The following is a 13,654-nucleotide window of genomic DNA, read 5'->3' as shown; positions in this document are numbered from 1 at the left end:
TATATACATAGAAGTATTAATTTCCTTTTCATTCCTGTATATAATTTTGAATTTAGCATCTCCCTCTCTCCCCAAACAAATCAATGAGTAAAACTATTTGTTGGATAAATAAATAAATGTGGAGTTACCAGGTTATAGCTAATTTTTTATTGTTCACATTTTTATTGTATTTTTACACCCTCCCTTGTTTAATTTTTGATTTTGATTGTGCCAGGGACATCAAACCTAGTAGGTAAGCTCTATACCTGGGAGATACCACTGGGCCAGAGTTTAGTTATGCTTTCTATTTTAGTAAATTTTCCCCAATTTGCCACCAAAAAAGATGCCTAATTCATATCTATAGATTATAAAAGCAATATTTTTACCTTTATATTCTGTCTGGTGCCTCTTAAGAGATTGGAAAAAATGATTAAACATATTTTTCAAAAAGGGAAACTTATCTATATATATGTTTCTTATTTATTTCTTTATAAAGCAATATATCATTTCCTGTACAAGACAACACTAAAGAAATAAAAATTTCTGTAGGGCTTTTGAAAAATTAGAACACTTTTTTTTCATTATTACTAGGTAATGACAGACTCACCAGCCTACATGCACAAATTTCCTGATTCATCATCTTAATGTAATAGTTCTGAGGTGGGTGGCAGCCTTAAGTAAAATTGCCATTTATATAGAGAATTTTTTTTATTGTAGCTTGCTTGAATTATCATGCTTTAGCTGAAATATACAAAAAAAAAAAAAAAGAAAGAAAGAAAAGAAACTACTGCTCAGAGTAAAATTAAGAGATGTATAATGACCAGAAAAGATCATAATCAGATTTATAAACTCATCTTCATAAATTATTTTCTGGATATTCTTAAATTTTGTCTTAATTGCATTTTTCCTGAATTATAAAACCAAATCACATTTATGCACCAAGCAAAACTGAAAAAGCGAATCATTAGTTATGTTTCTATTACTTAGAGATACTAATCATACAGATTAATAGATGATTCTGAAAACAGACATTTCTTGGATTTCAGCAATCTTCACTACTTATATTTCTCTTTCAAAATTAGTTACATAATATTTCTGTGTGGAAACAGAATTTTTTATCTATAAAAATAGGGTAAGGGACCTGAGCGACAGTACAATGGGTAGAGTATTTGCCTCGCATATGGCTGACTTGGGTTTGGATTTGTTCGATTTCTGGTGTCCCTATATGGTCCCCTAAGCCCACCTGGAATGGTTCCTGAATGCAGGGCCTTTGTAATCCTTGAGCCCTGCCAGGTGTGTCCCCAAAATAAATATAAAAAAAATAAAATAGGGATAAAATATGTTTCTTTAGAGCTGGAGACTGTACAATGGTTGAGGAACTTGCCTTGCATGTCTTTGACCTGGGTTTGATCCCTGGTTCTACATTTGGCTCCCAGAGCACCGTAAGGAGTGATCCCTGAGCTGTGTGACCTCCTACAACTAAACAAAAAATAGAATATAACTTATAGAATTATAAGGTAATGAGTGTATTGAAAATCTGGTACATGAACCTAACTGGGCCTAGTGCATAATTGATGTTTTCTTGGCTTTTTTATAAGCACATTTTTGAATTTAAAAGGCATATTTATTTATATAGAAATATTTAAGAACTACTGTGTATGTCTGTTTCCCTTGCCATCAAATCATAACCATTTTGTTGTGCAATTTCTAGTTGATAAACAGTCTTAAACTAAATTAGTGAGCACGTTCCTGATTAGTTCCTTAGGATGAGTTCTAAAAAGTTAAATAATAAACCATTTTTATAATTTTTATAATTTATTCATAGAGTAAACTAGCTTATTGGAAGACGAGCAGAAAATGAATTCACACTTGCAAAGATGGAGAATGTCATGTTTCTTTCTTGGAGAGCAGCGATCTCTGAGTAGAGAGGTGGTATATAAGGTAGTAAAGGAAGACGAGTCTGTCAGCCCTGATAAGGTTTTTGTTTATTTTGGGGTCATTTGGCAGTGCTGAGGGCTCTGAACTCAGGGATCACTGTTGGTGGGCTCAGGGAACTAACTGCATAAGGTGCCAGGGTTTGAACCCATATTGGCTGCGTGCAAGGCAAGCACCAAACTTGCTATACTTTTTCTCTGGTTCCAAGAGTCTTGGTTCTGCTAGTAAGGGGAAATGCAATTAACTTACCTGAATCCCTCCTGTTGATGAGGTAACGGCGCTACATTTTGTGGATGGTGCAAGTTAATTTGATATCTTACACAATATCATAATTATGTGGCAATGTACTTATTCAGTACGAAGTTTTAGCATGCACACTGCTTATATTTTGTTTTTATAACTAAATACAAGAAAATGGCAGAGTTTTTTGTAAGCAAGTTATGAAGCATAAGATAAGGTGATATATATATATATTTTTTTTTTTTGGTTTTAAAAAATTTCTCTTATTTAAAATATATGAAATATCTTGACCATTCTAAATTTATTTAGAAAACATGAATAAAATATGTAATTCTTATAAAGCTTAAAGTTTTAAAATAATTTTTATCAATGATTCAAATACAATGTGATTTATTTTATTTTATTTATTTATTTTTTTTTTTGGTTTTTGGGTCACACCCAGCAGCGCTCAGGGGTTACTCCTGGCTTTATGCTCAGAAATCGCCCCTGGCAGGCACGGGGGACCATATGGGGTGCCGGGATTGGAACCACTGTCCTTCTGCCTGAAAGGCAAACGCCTTACCTCCATGCTATTTCTCCGGCCCTGACAATGTGATTTTTATGTTAAATTATATTTTTTAGGGGCCCAAGAGAGCATAGCGGTAGGGTGTTTGCCTTGCATGCAGCCAGTCCAGGACAGACGATGGTTCAAATCCTGGCGTCCCATATGGTCCCCCTGAGCCTGCTAAGAGGAATTTTGGAGCACTGAATGTGACCCCTAAAACCTCCCAAATTATATTTGTTATAAGATAAAATGTTTTATATTTTTGTTTTTGTTTTGTTTGGGTGCCATGCCTAGTGGTGGTCAGGGATTACTCCTGCCTGCCTCTGTGCTCAGAAATCACTCCATGCTGCTGAGGAGACCATATGAGATGTGTGGGATGGCCAACCCTGGTTGGCCAAGTTCAAAGCAAAAGTCCTAACCACTGTGCTATCCCTCCAGTCTGGCTTTGTTATTTTTATAGTTAAATTTGAGCACAATCCTGTAAATTTACTATGTGACACAGTATTCTAGATATTTTGCTTATATAAATTCATGTATTCTTCTGATAGCATATGCATAAAATATAGTCTTTAGAAGAGAAACAACTTTCTTATGGTTATGCAAATTTTGTACTAGACATTTTAGATCAGAAGTCCATGCTTTTAACCACTATTACTTTAAGAAAATGAGTAAATACATGACATGAAGCTCACCACATAGAGAGATGAGTGCAGTTAGAGAAATAACTACACTGAGAACTATCATGACAATGTGAATGAATGAGGGAAGTAGAAAGCCTGTCTCGAGTACAGGTGTGGGTGGGGTGGGGAGGAGGAAGATCTGGGAAATTGGTTGTGGGAATCTTGCACTGGTGAAGGGGGGTGTTCTTTACATGACTGTAATCATACAACTGCAGTCATGGTTATAATCACGATGTTTAAATAAAGATAATTTAACAATAAAAAAAGAAAATGAGTAAATAAATACAGTGCTGCTTTGTCTATCTTGTGTTTGTATTATCCTAAGAATTTTGTTAATCTTAAACTCCATGCTAGGTTTTAAAATCTTGAACTCCATGCTAAGTTTTTAAAAAAATTATGATTTTTTTTTATTATTGGGCTGGAAAGATTTTATTATTGGGCTGGAAATAGAGCAGGCAGAGTGCTTGCTCTGTTTTGCACTTGGTGAATTCAATCCCCAACACCATGAATATTCCTTGAATTCAGAAGTAAACCTGTGTCAACTGACAAGTGTGTTTCTAAATCAAAATAAAGCAAAACAAAAATCTCTTGCTAAAACATGCACATAATTTCCAACTTGCTTTTGTTTTCTTTTTAGTTTTTCAGTCATGGAACCCAAATATTACATCAAAGCATCGATGCTCCTCGGGCTAAATTCTTTCCACCCCTCCTAAAAGCAATGCTGCCACCTAACAGTTTTCAAGGCAAAGTGGCATTCATCACTGGGGGTGGCACCGGCCTCGGAAAAGGAATGACGACTGTTCTGTCTAGCCTAGGTGCGCAGTGTGTGATAGCTAGCCGGTAAGTCCACTCTTGATACCAATCCATGCTGCTGTGTTGAGACTGTTTGCCAGAATTGTTGGACTTGCTTCTTAATTAATCTTATGTGAAATGTCTTTGAGATTTCTTTAATAAATCCTTTTGCAAGAAATCAGTTCTAGTTTGGGGTGTAAGAATCATGTTGATGGATGGGACTGGTCATCATGTGTTCCTTTCCTAAGGTGACAAAATTGTGTTTGTGAAGAAGTTAAAAAAAGGTGTCAGTTTCTGAAGAAGCTTAACATTCAGAAGTTTAACTTTCTAAAGAACTTACAGAGTTCCACACTGCTTTGTTTTAGTTTGAGTGGTTCCAGTTACAACTTATATGGTTAACCATGTACCCAGTTTTAATGATTATTGTCTGTTCTGTAAAACAGATATTTTTGTGATGAATATTTTAAGGTAAGACTATATGGAAGCAAGTTCTTATTTAGGCATATCATGGTACCAGCATATTAAAGCATATACCTGGCTTGGGAGAATATGGTGCATTTTTATAAAGAGTGTTAAAATAATTTTTCTGGGGCCAGAGAGATAGCACAGTGGTAAGGTGTTTGCTTTGCATGCAAAAGGATGGTGGTTCAAATTCGGGTACCCCATATGGTCCCCTGAGCCTACCGGGGGCGATTTCTGAGCATACAGCCAGGAGTAACCCCTGAGCATGTGACCCAAAATAAAAAGAAATTTTTTTTCTGAGTGCATAGCAGGAGTAACCCCTGAGCATCAATCACAAGGTGTGGCCCAAAAAGCAGAAAAAAAAGTATTAAAATATTAGCTGTTGTTGGAGCACTAGTATAGCAGGTAGTGTTTACCTTCTATGCAGTCAGCCAGTTTCTATTCTTGGCATTCTATTTATCCCCAGATTCTGCCAGGAATGATCCCTGAAGACAGAGTGAGAAGTAAACCCTGAGCACCAGTGGGTGTGGCCCCCAAATTAAAAAAAAATATTTAGGCAGTCAATATTAATACTAACCCCAGTGTGCAATAACAGATGAATAGATAAATAATTCTGGTATATATGCAAGTGGACTATAACGTAAGATTAACTAGGAGGCAGGCACCCCTGAGTCCAAACTTGAAAGTCCAAATTCTATGAAAGAGTTTTATATATATTTAAAAAAAATCTACTGCCATAAATTTGTACAATAATACAGATTAATATTTTGTTATTTAGACACTATAATTTGCAATGATGCTTAATAGAATTTCAGACATACAATGTTCTAACACAATCTAACACCAATGTCAGTATCCTCAAGCTTGTGGCTCAAGTTTGTACATACAGTACATGAGATAAAAATTCTTACAAAGTTCACCAACAATATGATCAGTAGCTTAAAAGTGGTTTAAAAGTGGGAAGTCCAGGGGCTGGAGCAGTGGCGCAGAGCAGTAAGGCATCTGCCTTGCCAGCGCTAGCCTAGGATGGACTGCGGTTCCATCCCAGCGCGTCCCATATGGTCCCCCAAGCCAGGAGCGATTTCTGAGTGCATAGCCGGGAGTAACTCCTGAGCATCACTGGGTGTGGCCCAAACCCCTCCAAAACAAACAAAAAAAGTAAGTAGTCCAATAAATCATAATCTGGTGTATAAAATTTTTAATTTGGCTTTCTGAATTTTAGAAAATGATTTCAGGGAAACTGATATTTTATGGATTAACATTTTAATTTTTCTCAAAAATACGCTTCTTTCAAGCATACTTGTTTACTTAAAGAACCTTAATAATATGGTCCTCATTATTCTTTTACTTATGGAATTAAAATAAAAATTATAAAAGTCATTTTGGAGCTTATGCATATATTTGTTTCTAGGAATATTGATGTTTTGAAAGCTACCGCACAAGAAATTTCTTCTCAGACTGGAAATAAGGTACATTAAGAAAAAAAGTGATTTAATTCAGATTTAGGAATTACAGCCCACTTAAATTGTTTATTCATGTTTTTGATTTTCCAAGTCTGAAAGACTTTCTTTGATCTCCTCTGTGCTATTTTTCAGGTCCATGCTATTCAGTGTGATGTGAGAAATCCCGATGTGGTTCAAAACACTGTGTCAGAACTGATCAAAGTTGCAGGGCATCCTGATGTAAGTATAATGGCATCGAGGACTAAGCAATATGTGTTGTTTGATGTTGGTACAATACCTACCAGGATGCTCTTATGAAATATTGATGTGAGGAAGTGCTGTGCTGAGAAGCACCTAGTTTCTATCTTTAGGAATAAAGCAGCCCTGCTTCAAGGCTGGGCCACTCACTTTCAAGAATACTTTAAAATCGCATTTTCAATAACATAGAACAAACTTGATTTCACTTTATTTAATAAGATTATAAAATAAGAAGAACAATTATCTTGGAACAGAATACTGAGTTTAAATGATTCATGGTCTTTGCTTTTCCTAATAACATTTGATTATCTCTTTCAGTGGAGGAAAATAACACACAAGAAAACTATAAGAACCTAGAATTCTCTTTTTCCTGTAGTTATATATTTTAATATGTAAATGAAATAGATAAATTATAATTTTTAGATTAACTACTGATATATGGGAACCACTCCCAACTTTGTGCTCCTGCTTTGTTGCCAGCATTTTGGGGGAAGAACCAGGGGCCCAATTAGGGTTTTGCACACAGCAAAACATGAGGTCTGGCCCTTTGTTTTTTATCTAACTCCAGAGCTCAGTCCTATGCCGCCTTTATTTTTAACAAGAGATTAAACTTCTTTTAAAAATATGAGATCTGTTTTTGGTTTCATATTGGAGATAAGTCATTACCTTTAGCACAATATTTCTCTACTTTCAGACCCTTGAGATATTCCAGGGTTACCACAGTCAAAAATTGCATAAAGGGAGTGAAGAAGGGAGGCCACACAAGAAGGCCTCAAGGTCAAAGGGATCCACACAAAAACACAATGAAGAAAAGACATTTATGCTCCTATGTTCATTGTAGCAGTATTCACAATAGCCGAGCTTTGGAAACAACACAAATAAATGCTCAAGAACAGATGACTGAATAAATAAGTAAATAAATAAATACATAAATATGGTATTATATACACAATGGAATACTGCTTCGCCATAAGAATAATGAAATCTTGCAATTTGTGGCAACATGGATACATCTGAACAGTAGCTGCTTCATGGACTATTAATCCTGAGTGAAGTGAGTCAGCAGGAGAAAGATCAACACAGAATAATACTTTCACATGTGTCATAGTTGAAACAAGATTGGGGAGTATCTAATTCTCAATGGCAATAGAAACAGAACATAGAACGATTTTTTAGTAAGAAAGTTGCTACTGGGAGTTAGGAGGATAGGACAGGGAAGAGAATACTGACATGGTGAAGTGATTATTCTGCAGGATGGGATTGGGAATTGGGGGTTGTACTGAAAGGTGGTAAAGTTTTATGCATGAAGTCCTATCAGTGACAGTTCTATAAACCACCGTGTCAGTAATTAATATTTAAAAAAAATTCCTGTCCTAGAAGTAGGCTGTGGGTGGGAGAGGCACTGGGGACATTGGTGGAAAAAAATGGACACTTTTGAAGAGTTCAATGTTGGAACCTGAAACCTAATCTTCAATAATAATAGTAATAGTAATAATAATAATAATAGTAAATTTGTAATTCATGGTTAACTAAATTAAAATAATAATGAGAAATAATAGTCAGGAAAAGTTGAGAAAGATAGCTATAGTAGACTCAAAGTACATTTTATTTCCTGCAGAGGGGTAAGTATAGATATTTTCCAACTGTGCTGATGTGGACTGGGGAAAATTCCTGTGATACTTGGTTTGTTGATGGTTAGGTTTGGTTCTTATTTCCTGTGCTGTTGAGAGATAAAGAGACTACTTTTTAGGCTAAAGGTATTTTCAGAAAGACCCATAATATTGACTCTATTCTAGAGATAAGTAGGTTTAATTTATAGTCAAAAAGAACAGGCTAACCAAGAGTTTATTGTAGAAGTTAAATTCAAATGACATTGGAAATTTAAAGGCTGTTTTGAGACTTTTTTTCTTGAAATAAACTATAGCAACATGGTAACTATGTTTAATCTCAATTTATTTTTTTTATTATAGACTTTACCTAATTTGGAGCTAGACATTAGGTTTCTAAGTTTTGGTATTCAAGAAAAACTTTTCATTGGTTCCAAAAATAGTTATCATGTATTGTTTTCTTGCTGGCTCTGAATATCAAATGTATTGTCTTATTTTGATCAGAAAGTGTGAGAAATAAAATGCTATGAGGAAAAATGTTTTCCTTTTCTAACAGTTTCTATAACTGTTTACCTTATAACTTGCCTTACCTGTTTATATTAGATCGTGATCAACAATGCCGCAGGAAATTTTATTTCTCCCAGCGAAAGACTCACTCCTAATGGGTGGAGGACCATAACTGACATAGTTCTAAATGGCACAGCCTTTGTGACGTTAGAAATTGGAAAACAACTAATCAAAGCACAGAAAGGTATGTTTATGTAGTCTTTACTTTTTTAAAATTTGGATTCCTATTATACCCTGTGATCGTTGTTACAGTCAGTGAGACAGTGTTTGTACTTGAATGCCTTACACATGATACATAAGCAAGATACTAAAATAATCAGCATTATTTTATGACATGTAATATAATGAGTGCATTGGATATCTCAAAACAGGAATGTTTATTTGGTTTGAATTTTCAAATATCTGTGTAGAGAAGAAAAAGGTAAATATTAATATCCATGAGTTGTTTCACCAGGTTGATTTGAAGAATGTGGGGGTTGGAGGTGAAATGGGGTGGGGTGGGTGAGAAAAAGAGAAGAGTTTAAGATTTGTTGGGAGCTTTGATGTGATTAGAGATGGAGAGAGAGAGAGAGTGGTAGGACTTGGTTTTGGGGAAGTGGGAGAGGTATATGATGTGTAAGATTCTAGTACTAAAATGAGAAGTTTGATGAAATGAGTTATTTTCATATGGATTTTTCTTGGAGATATCTCATGAGCAGTATTTCTTGATTGGAAATATTTTAGGCAACAGTGTGTGTGTAAGGTGGAAACAGGAGACGAATCAAGAAGTTTGGCGTGTTGCCTGTAGATGGATGGTTTCTGGAATAAATTAGGAGACTTGGGAAGTGAGATCAACAAGCCTTAGGGACTAAATGAAGGCATATTCGAAAAACTTGAGTGATGAGAACAACAATGAGTTTGAAATGATTGAATTGAGAAAAAATTTTGAGGAACATAAAATCAAGAACATTTTCATTCGCTACTAAGAATACATTGTGTTATAAAAGTCCATGCAGTATAAGCCTATGTGAAAAGCCATAGATAATATGTGTATCATCTGTGTCAAGGAAAGTGCACTTTTATTCTATTTATTAGGCATTGACAACTTCTGTGGAGTAGGCTCCATGCTGACTATTGGAGGTGGGACTTGAAGGATGGGAGTGTTTTTTCAGATTTGTGTGTTCTGGATAAAGGCAAAGCAGAGAATTCTTGTGCTCTTTGCAGATTGCTCTTTGGGTCTTGAGGGTAGGAAGGAAGATTTGGACAAATACGTTCCTCTGGTTCAGAAGCCTTTTCCTTGTTAAGCTTATTGTCATCTTATTTCATGGCATACTCTGAAACTCTGAAACCATTATGAGAAAGGAGGTGGCTATAGATGGAAGGATTGTGTACGTTCTTTTTTTTTTTAATAATTTTTATTGAGATCAATGTAAATTCCAAGTCTTTCACAGTTATATTTAAGGTACATAGTGACATTGAATTAGGGCAATTCCCATCACCAGTGTTGACCTCCCTCCACCACTGTTCCCAGCATGCACCATATACCACCCCCCCTTTTCCCCAGGACTGTTAGGGTAACAGATCTCTTTTCTGTATAGCTTGTTGTAGTTTGGGTCTCTTGGTCCTAGTGTCATTGACTTTGGGTTGGGAATTTAGGGCTGATCATATTTTATTTCCACTTAATGTTCATGAAACTGCTTGCCCCTGGCACCATCTACTTTCTTTTCTCAGTTTATGAGGCAGAACAAGCTGATTCATGTTCTATGGTTCTGTTGAGGAAAAAAAAAAAGCTCGGATGAGCCCCTGTGTAGAAGCTATGAATTTAAATTTAAAAGAAGAAAGAAAGAAAAAGAAAAAAGCAAAACAAAATAAAAAAAATAGGAGGGGGCTGCTGTGGCTTTTTATTTATTTATTTATTTTTTGCATGGGCAAGATTGGGAAAATTAGAAAGAAAATTCCTTTGGCCTAAGAGATACCGGGTTTTTCCACCCTTGAAGCATACTGTCATGGGATCAACTATGATGACTTAAATTCTTTCTCCACGCAGTCACTGAAATAGAAAACTCAGGCCATTTGTTTCTGTATTTTCAAAGTGGGATTCAGTTTAATTTCAGATTTTTACAAGTTCTCTTTTTTGTGGGGGGAGGGCTGGATATCCCTTCCTCCTCTGTCTTCCCACTTATCTCTCCAAAGGTCCTTTAGCTTTATGCCTCTTTCCTTTACCTTGTCCCATGTCTCTAATTTTTTCCCTCACTCCATTCTCTTGGTCATTTTTTTGTTTCTCTGTCTTCGATGACTTTTCACTCTTGGTTCACTAATTTTATTTTGGTATCACACACAGTAGTGCTCAGGAGTTATTGACTCTGTACTTAGGAATCACTCCTTGCAGGATCAGGAGAAACATAAAGGATGCCAGGGATCAAACCTGAATTGGTTGAGTGCAAGGCTAATGCCCTACCTCTGTACTGTTGCTCTGGATTTAGTTCTGGGTTTTTCTTAGTGTCTTTCATCACTTTTTCTCTGACATGCCTTTTATTTCTGCCCCTGCTCATGTCTGTGACCCTAAATTTCTGTCTGACTCTCACTCCTCTCATTATTGTCTTTCCTTTTAGCATTGGCTTTGATCTATTTTTATTCACACATGGATTAAAATTCTATGGGCTTTATGAAAAATATATTAGCTAAGGCTTTTTAATAGACAGAAGACAGTTTTTATTCTCCCAAAATTTCTGTCAGTTATTGATATTGTCCTGGAAGAGTTTTAAGGACTTGGGCCACTAGGCTGCTTTACAATTGAGTATGGCGCCATGTTTATTCTGTCTTTTCAGAGGGAAGGGAATTTTGAGGCTAATGAGAAACTGTGTCAGAGTAACAGATCTCCAGCATGGCTCTGGAATTGGGGAATTCATGGTACTTTGTAACCAGAAATTTTTTAGGTAGTTTGGGATCTAGAAAGTCAAGGTGCAATAGTCAGGAAATTCATTTTCCTATCTTTTAGCTATTACTTTCAGTTATGCTCCTTCAGTTCAGGGATTAGGCAGTTATTCGAGGAGAAATTATAAACAGATTTTAATTTCCCATTTCCAGCTGTCCTAACAGTCTTGGCTTTGTTCTTTCCATTTCTCTACAGTCCTGCCTTTTGAAATTGATACTGTATTTAATTGAAACTAGATGTAATCTAAATTCAACCAGTGCCCCTTGCCATGTCAAAGACAGCGAGTGAATTCGTTTTTAACACATGTATATGATGCCCTTCATATGTGGCTTTTAGGGGAATATTTTATTTTATGAAAAATTTTGATTAATATACAATTTAATTTTTATTTAATTTAATTAATCACTTATTAAATTTAATTAATCACACACACCAAAATGGATATTCCTCCTCTTTATTCTCTCCTCCTCAGAAAAATCTTAGTTCTGTTTTTTTCTAGAGTCTGGCTATTATTGTATATAGCGCTGCAATGAATATAGATGTGAGGAAGAGATTTTTGAATTGTATTTTTGTGTTCCTAGGGTATATCCCCAGAAGTGGTATAGCTGGATCATATGGGAGCTCAATGTTCATTTTTTTTCAGAATCTCCACATTATTTCTCATAAAGGCTGGACTACACGGCATTCCCTCCAGCAGTGAATGAGAATTCCTTTCTCCTTACATCCCCGCCAGTACTGATTGTTCTTATTCTTTAAGATGTGTGCCAGTTTCTGTGGCGTGAGATTGTACCTCATTGTTTTAATTTGTATGTCCCTGATGATTAGTGATGTAGAGCATTTTTCATGTGCCTTTTGTCATCTGTATTTCTTATTTGAGGAAATGTCTGTTCATTTTTTCTCCCCATTTTAATGGGGTTAGATGTTCTATTCTTGTTAAGATCTATAGATCTATAGATCTTGTTAAGATCTATAGCTTAGATATCAGCTCCTTATCAGATATGTTTAGAATATATAGTTTTTCCCATTCTGTGGGTAGCCTTTGTGTCTTGGTCACTGTTTACTTTGAGGTGCAGAAGCTTGTCAGTTTAATGTAAATCCATCGTTCTCTGCTTTCACATGTTTAAATAGTGGTGTTTCCTCCTTGAAGATACCATTAGTCTCAATGTCATGAAATGTTTTGTATATGGTGTCTTCTATATACCTTATGTTAGGGTCTTGATATCAAGGTCCTTAATTTTTTTGAATTTGAATTTTGTTTATGGTGTTAGATGCAGGACTGAGTTTGCTTTTTTGTATGTGGCTGACCAGTTCTCCTAATACCACTTGTTGAAGAGCTATTTTACAGGTTTTTTTTTGCTCCTTTATCAAAAATTAATTGATTGTATGTCTGGGAAACATTCTCTGAATACTCAAGTTTATTCCATTGAGGGTCTGTCTTTATTCCAATACCATGCTGTTTTAATGATTATTACTTTGCAATACAATTTAAAGTTGGGGAAAGTGATGCCTCCCAACTTCTTTTTCCTCAGGGTTGCTTTAGCTATTTACATGGGTGTTTATTGTTCCAAATGAATTTTAGGAGTATTTGATTTACTTCTTTGAAGAACATCATGGGTACCTTTAGAGGGATTACATAAAATCTATATGCTTTGGGGAGTATTGCTATTTTAATGATGTTAATCCTACCAATCCTTAGGCAGGATCTGTATCTTCATTTCCTGGTGTCCTCTTTTATTTCTTGAAGTACTGCTTTGTAGATTTCTTTATATAAGTTGTTCACCTCTTTAGTCAACTTGACTCCAAGGTATTTGATTTTCTGTGGCAATATTGAGAATGGGATGGCATTTGTAATGTCTATTTTTTTCTCTATCATTATTTGTGTATAAGAAGGTCATTGAATTTTGCATGTTAATTGTGTAACCTGCCACATAGCTAGATGAATCTATTTTCTCGAGAAGCTTTTTGGTAGAATGTTAGCTCCATTCTTCGGGGGTGGATTTAGCTCAAGTCCTTTGACTTGCATTCCATGGGCTCCTCTTGGGGGTGATGTGGACCTAGGTACTTCAGGATGATGTTGTCTGGCTGCAGCCGTTGGGTCAGGATGGTACCCATGTTGATGTGTGTGTGCCTTGCGGGAGCAGCAGGCTCTGCTCTTTGGGGATGATGTCAACTCACCTTCATTAAGTTTGTTCCATGGCTGCACTCTTTGGGAGAGATGTGGGACCGGGCACTAC

The 13,654-nt window shown here is 35.8% G+C and overlaps 1 protein-coding gene across 1 annotated transcript in view; it reads left to right on the top strand.

The window, feature by feature from the left end:
* DECR1 (2,4-dienoyl-CoA reductase 1) overlaps positions 1-13,654 on the top strand; it is a 54,173-nt gene that overhangs the window by 22,071 nt on the left and 18,448 nt on the right. The window contains exons 2-5 of the mRNA XM_049782124.1: positions 4,016-4,218; positions 6,044-6,101; positions 6,228-6,314; positions 8,543-8,690. Of these exons, the coding sequence (XP_049638081.1) occupies positions 4,016-4,218; positions 6,044-6,101; positions 6,228-6,314; positions 8,543-8,690 (496 nt within the window). The remainder of the gene's footprint in view (positions 1-4,015; positions 4,219-6,043; positions 6,102-6,227; positions 6,315-8,542; positions 8,691-13,654) is intronic.

This window comes from Suncus etruscus, chromosome 10, assembly GCF_024139225.1.
Source record: "Suncus etruscus isolate mSunEtr1 chromosome 10, mSunEtr1.pri.cur, whole genome shotgun sequence".
NCBI classification, from domain to species: Eukaryota; Metazoa; Chordata; class Mammalia; order Eulipotyphla; family Soricidae; genus Suncus; species Suncus etruscus.
Note: the sequence above shows the minus strand (reverse complement) of the source record. Positions and strands in the feature narration are given on the sequence as shown.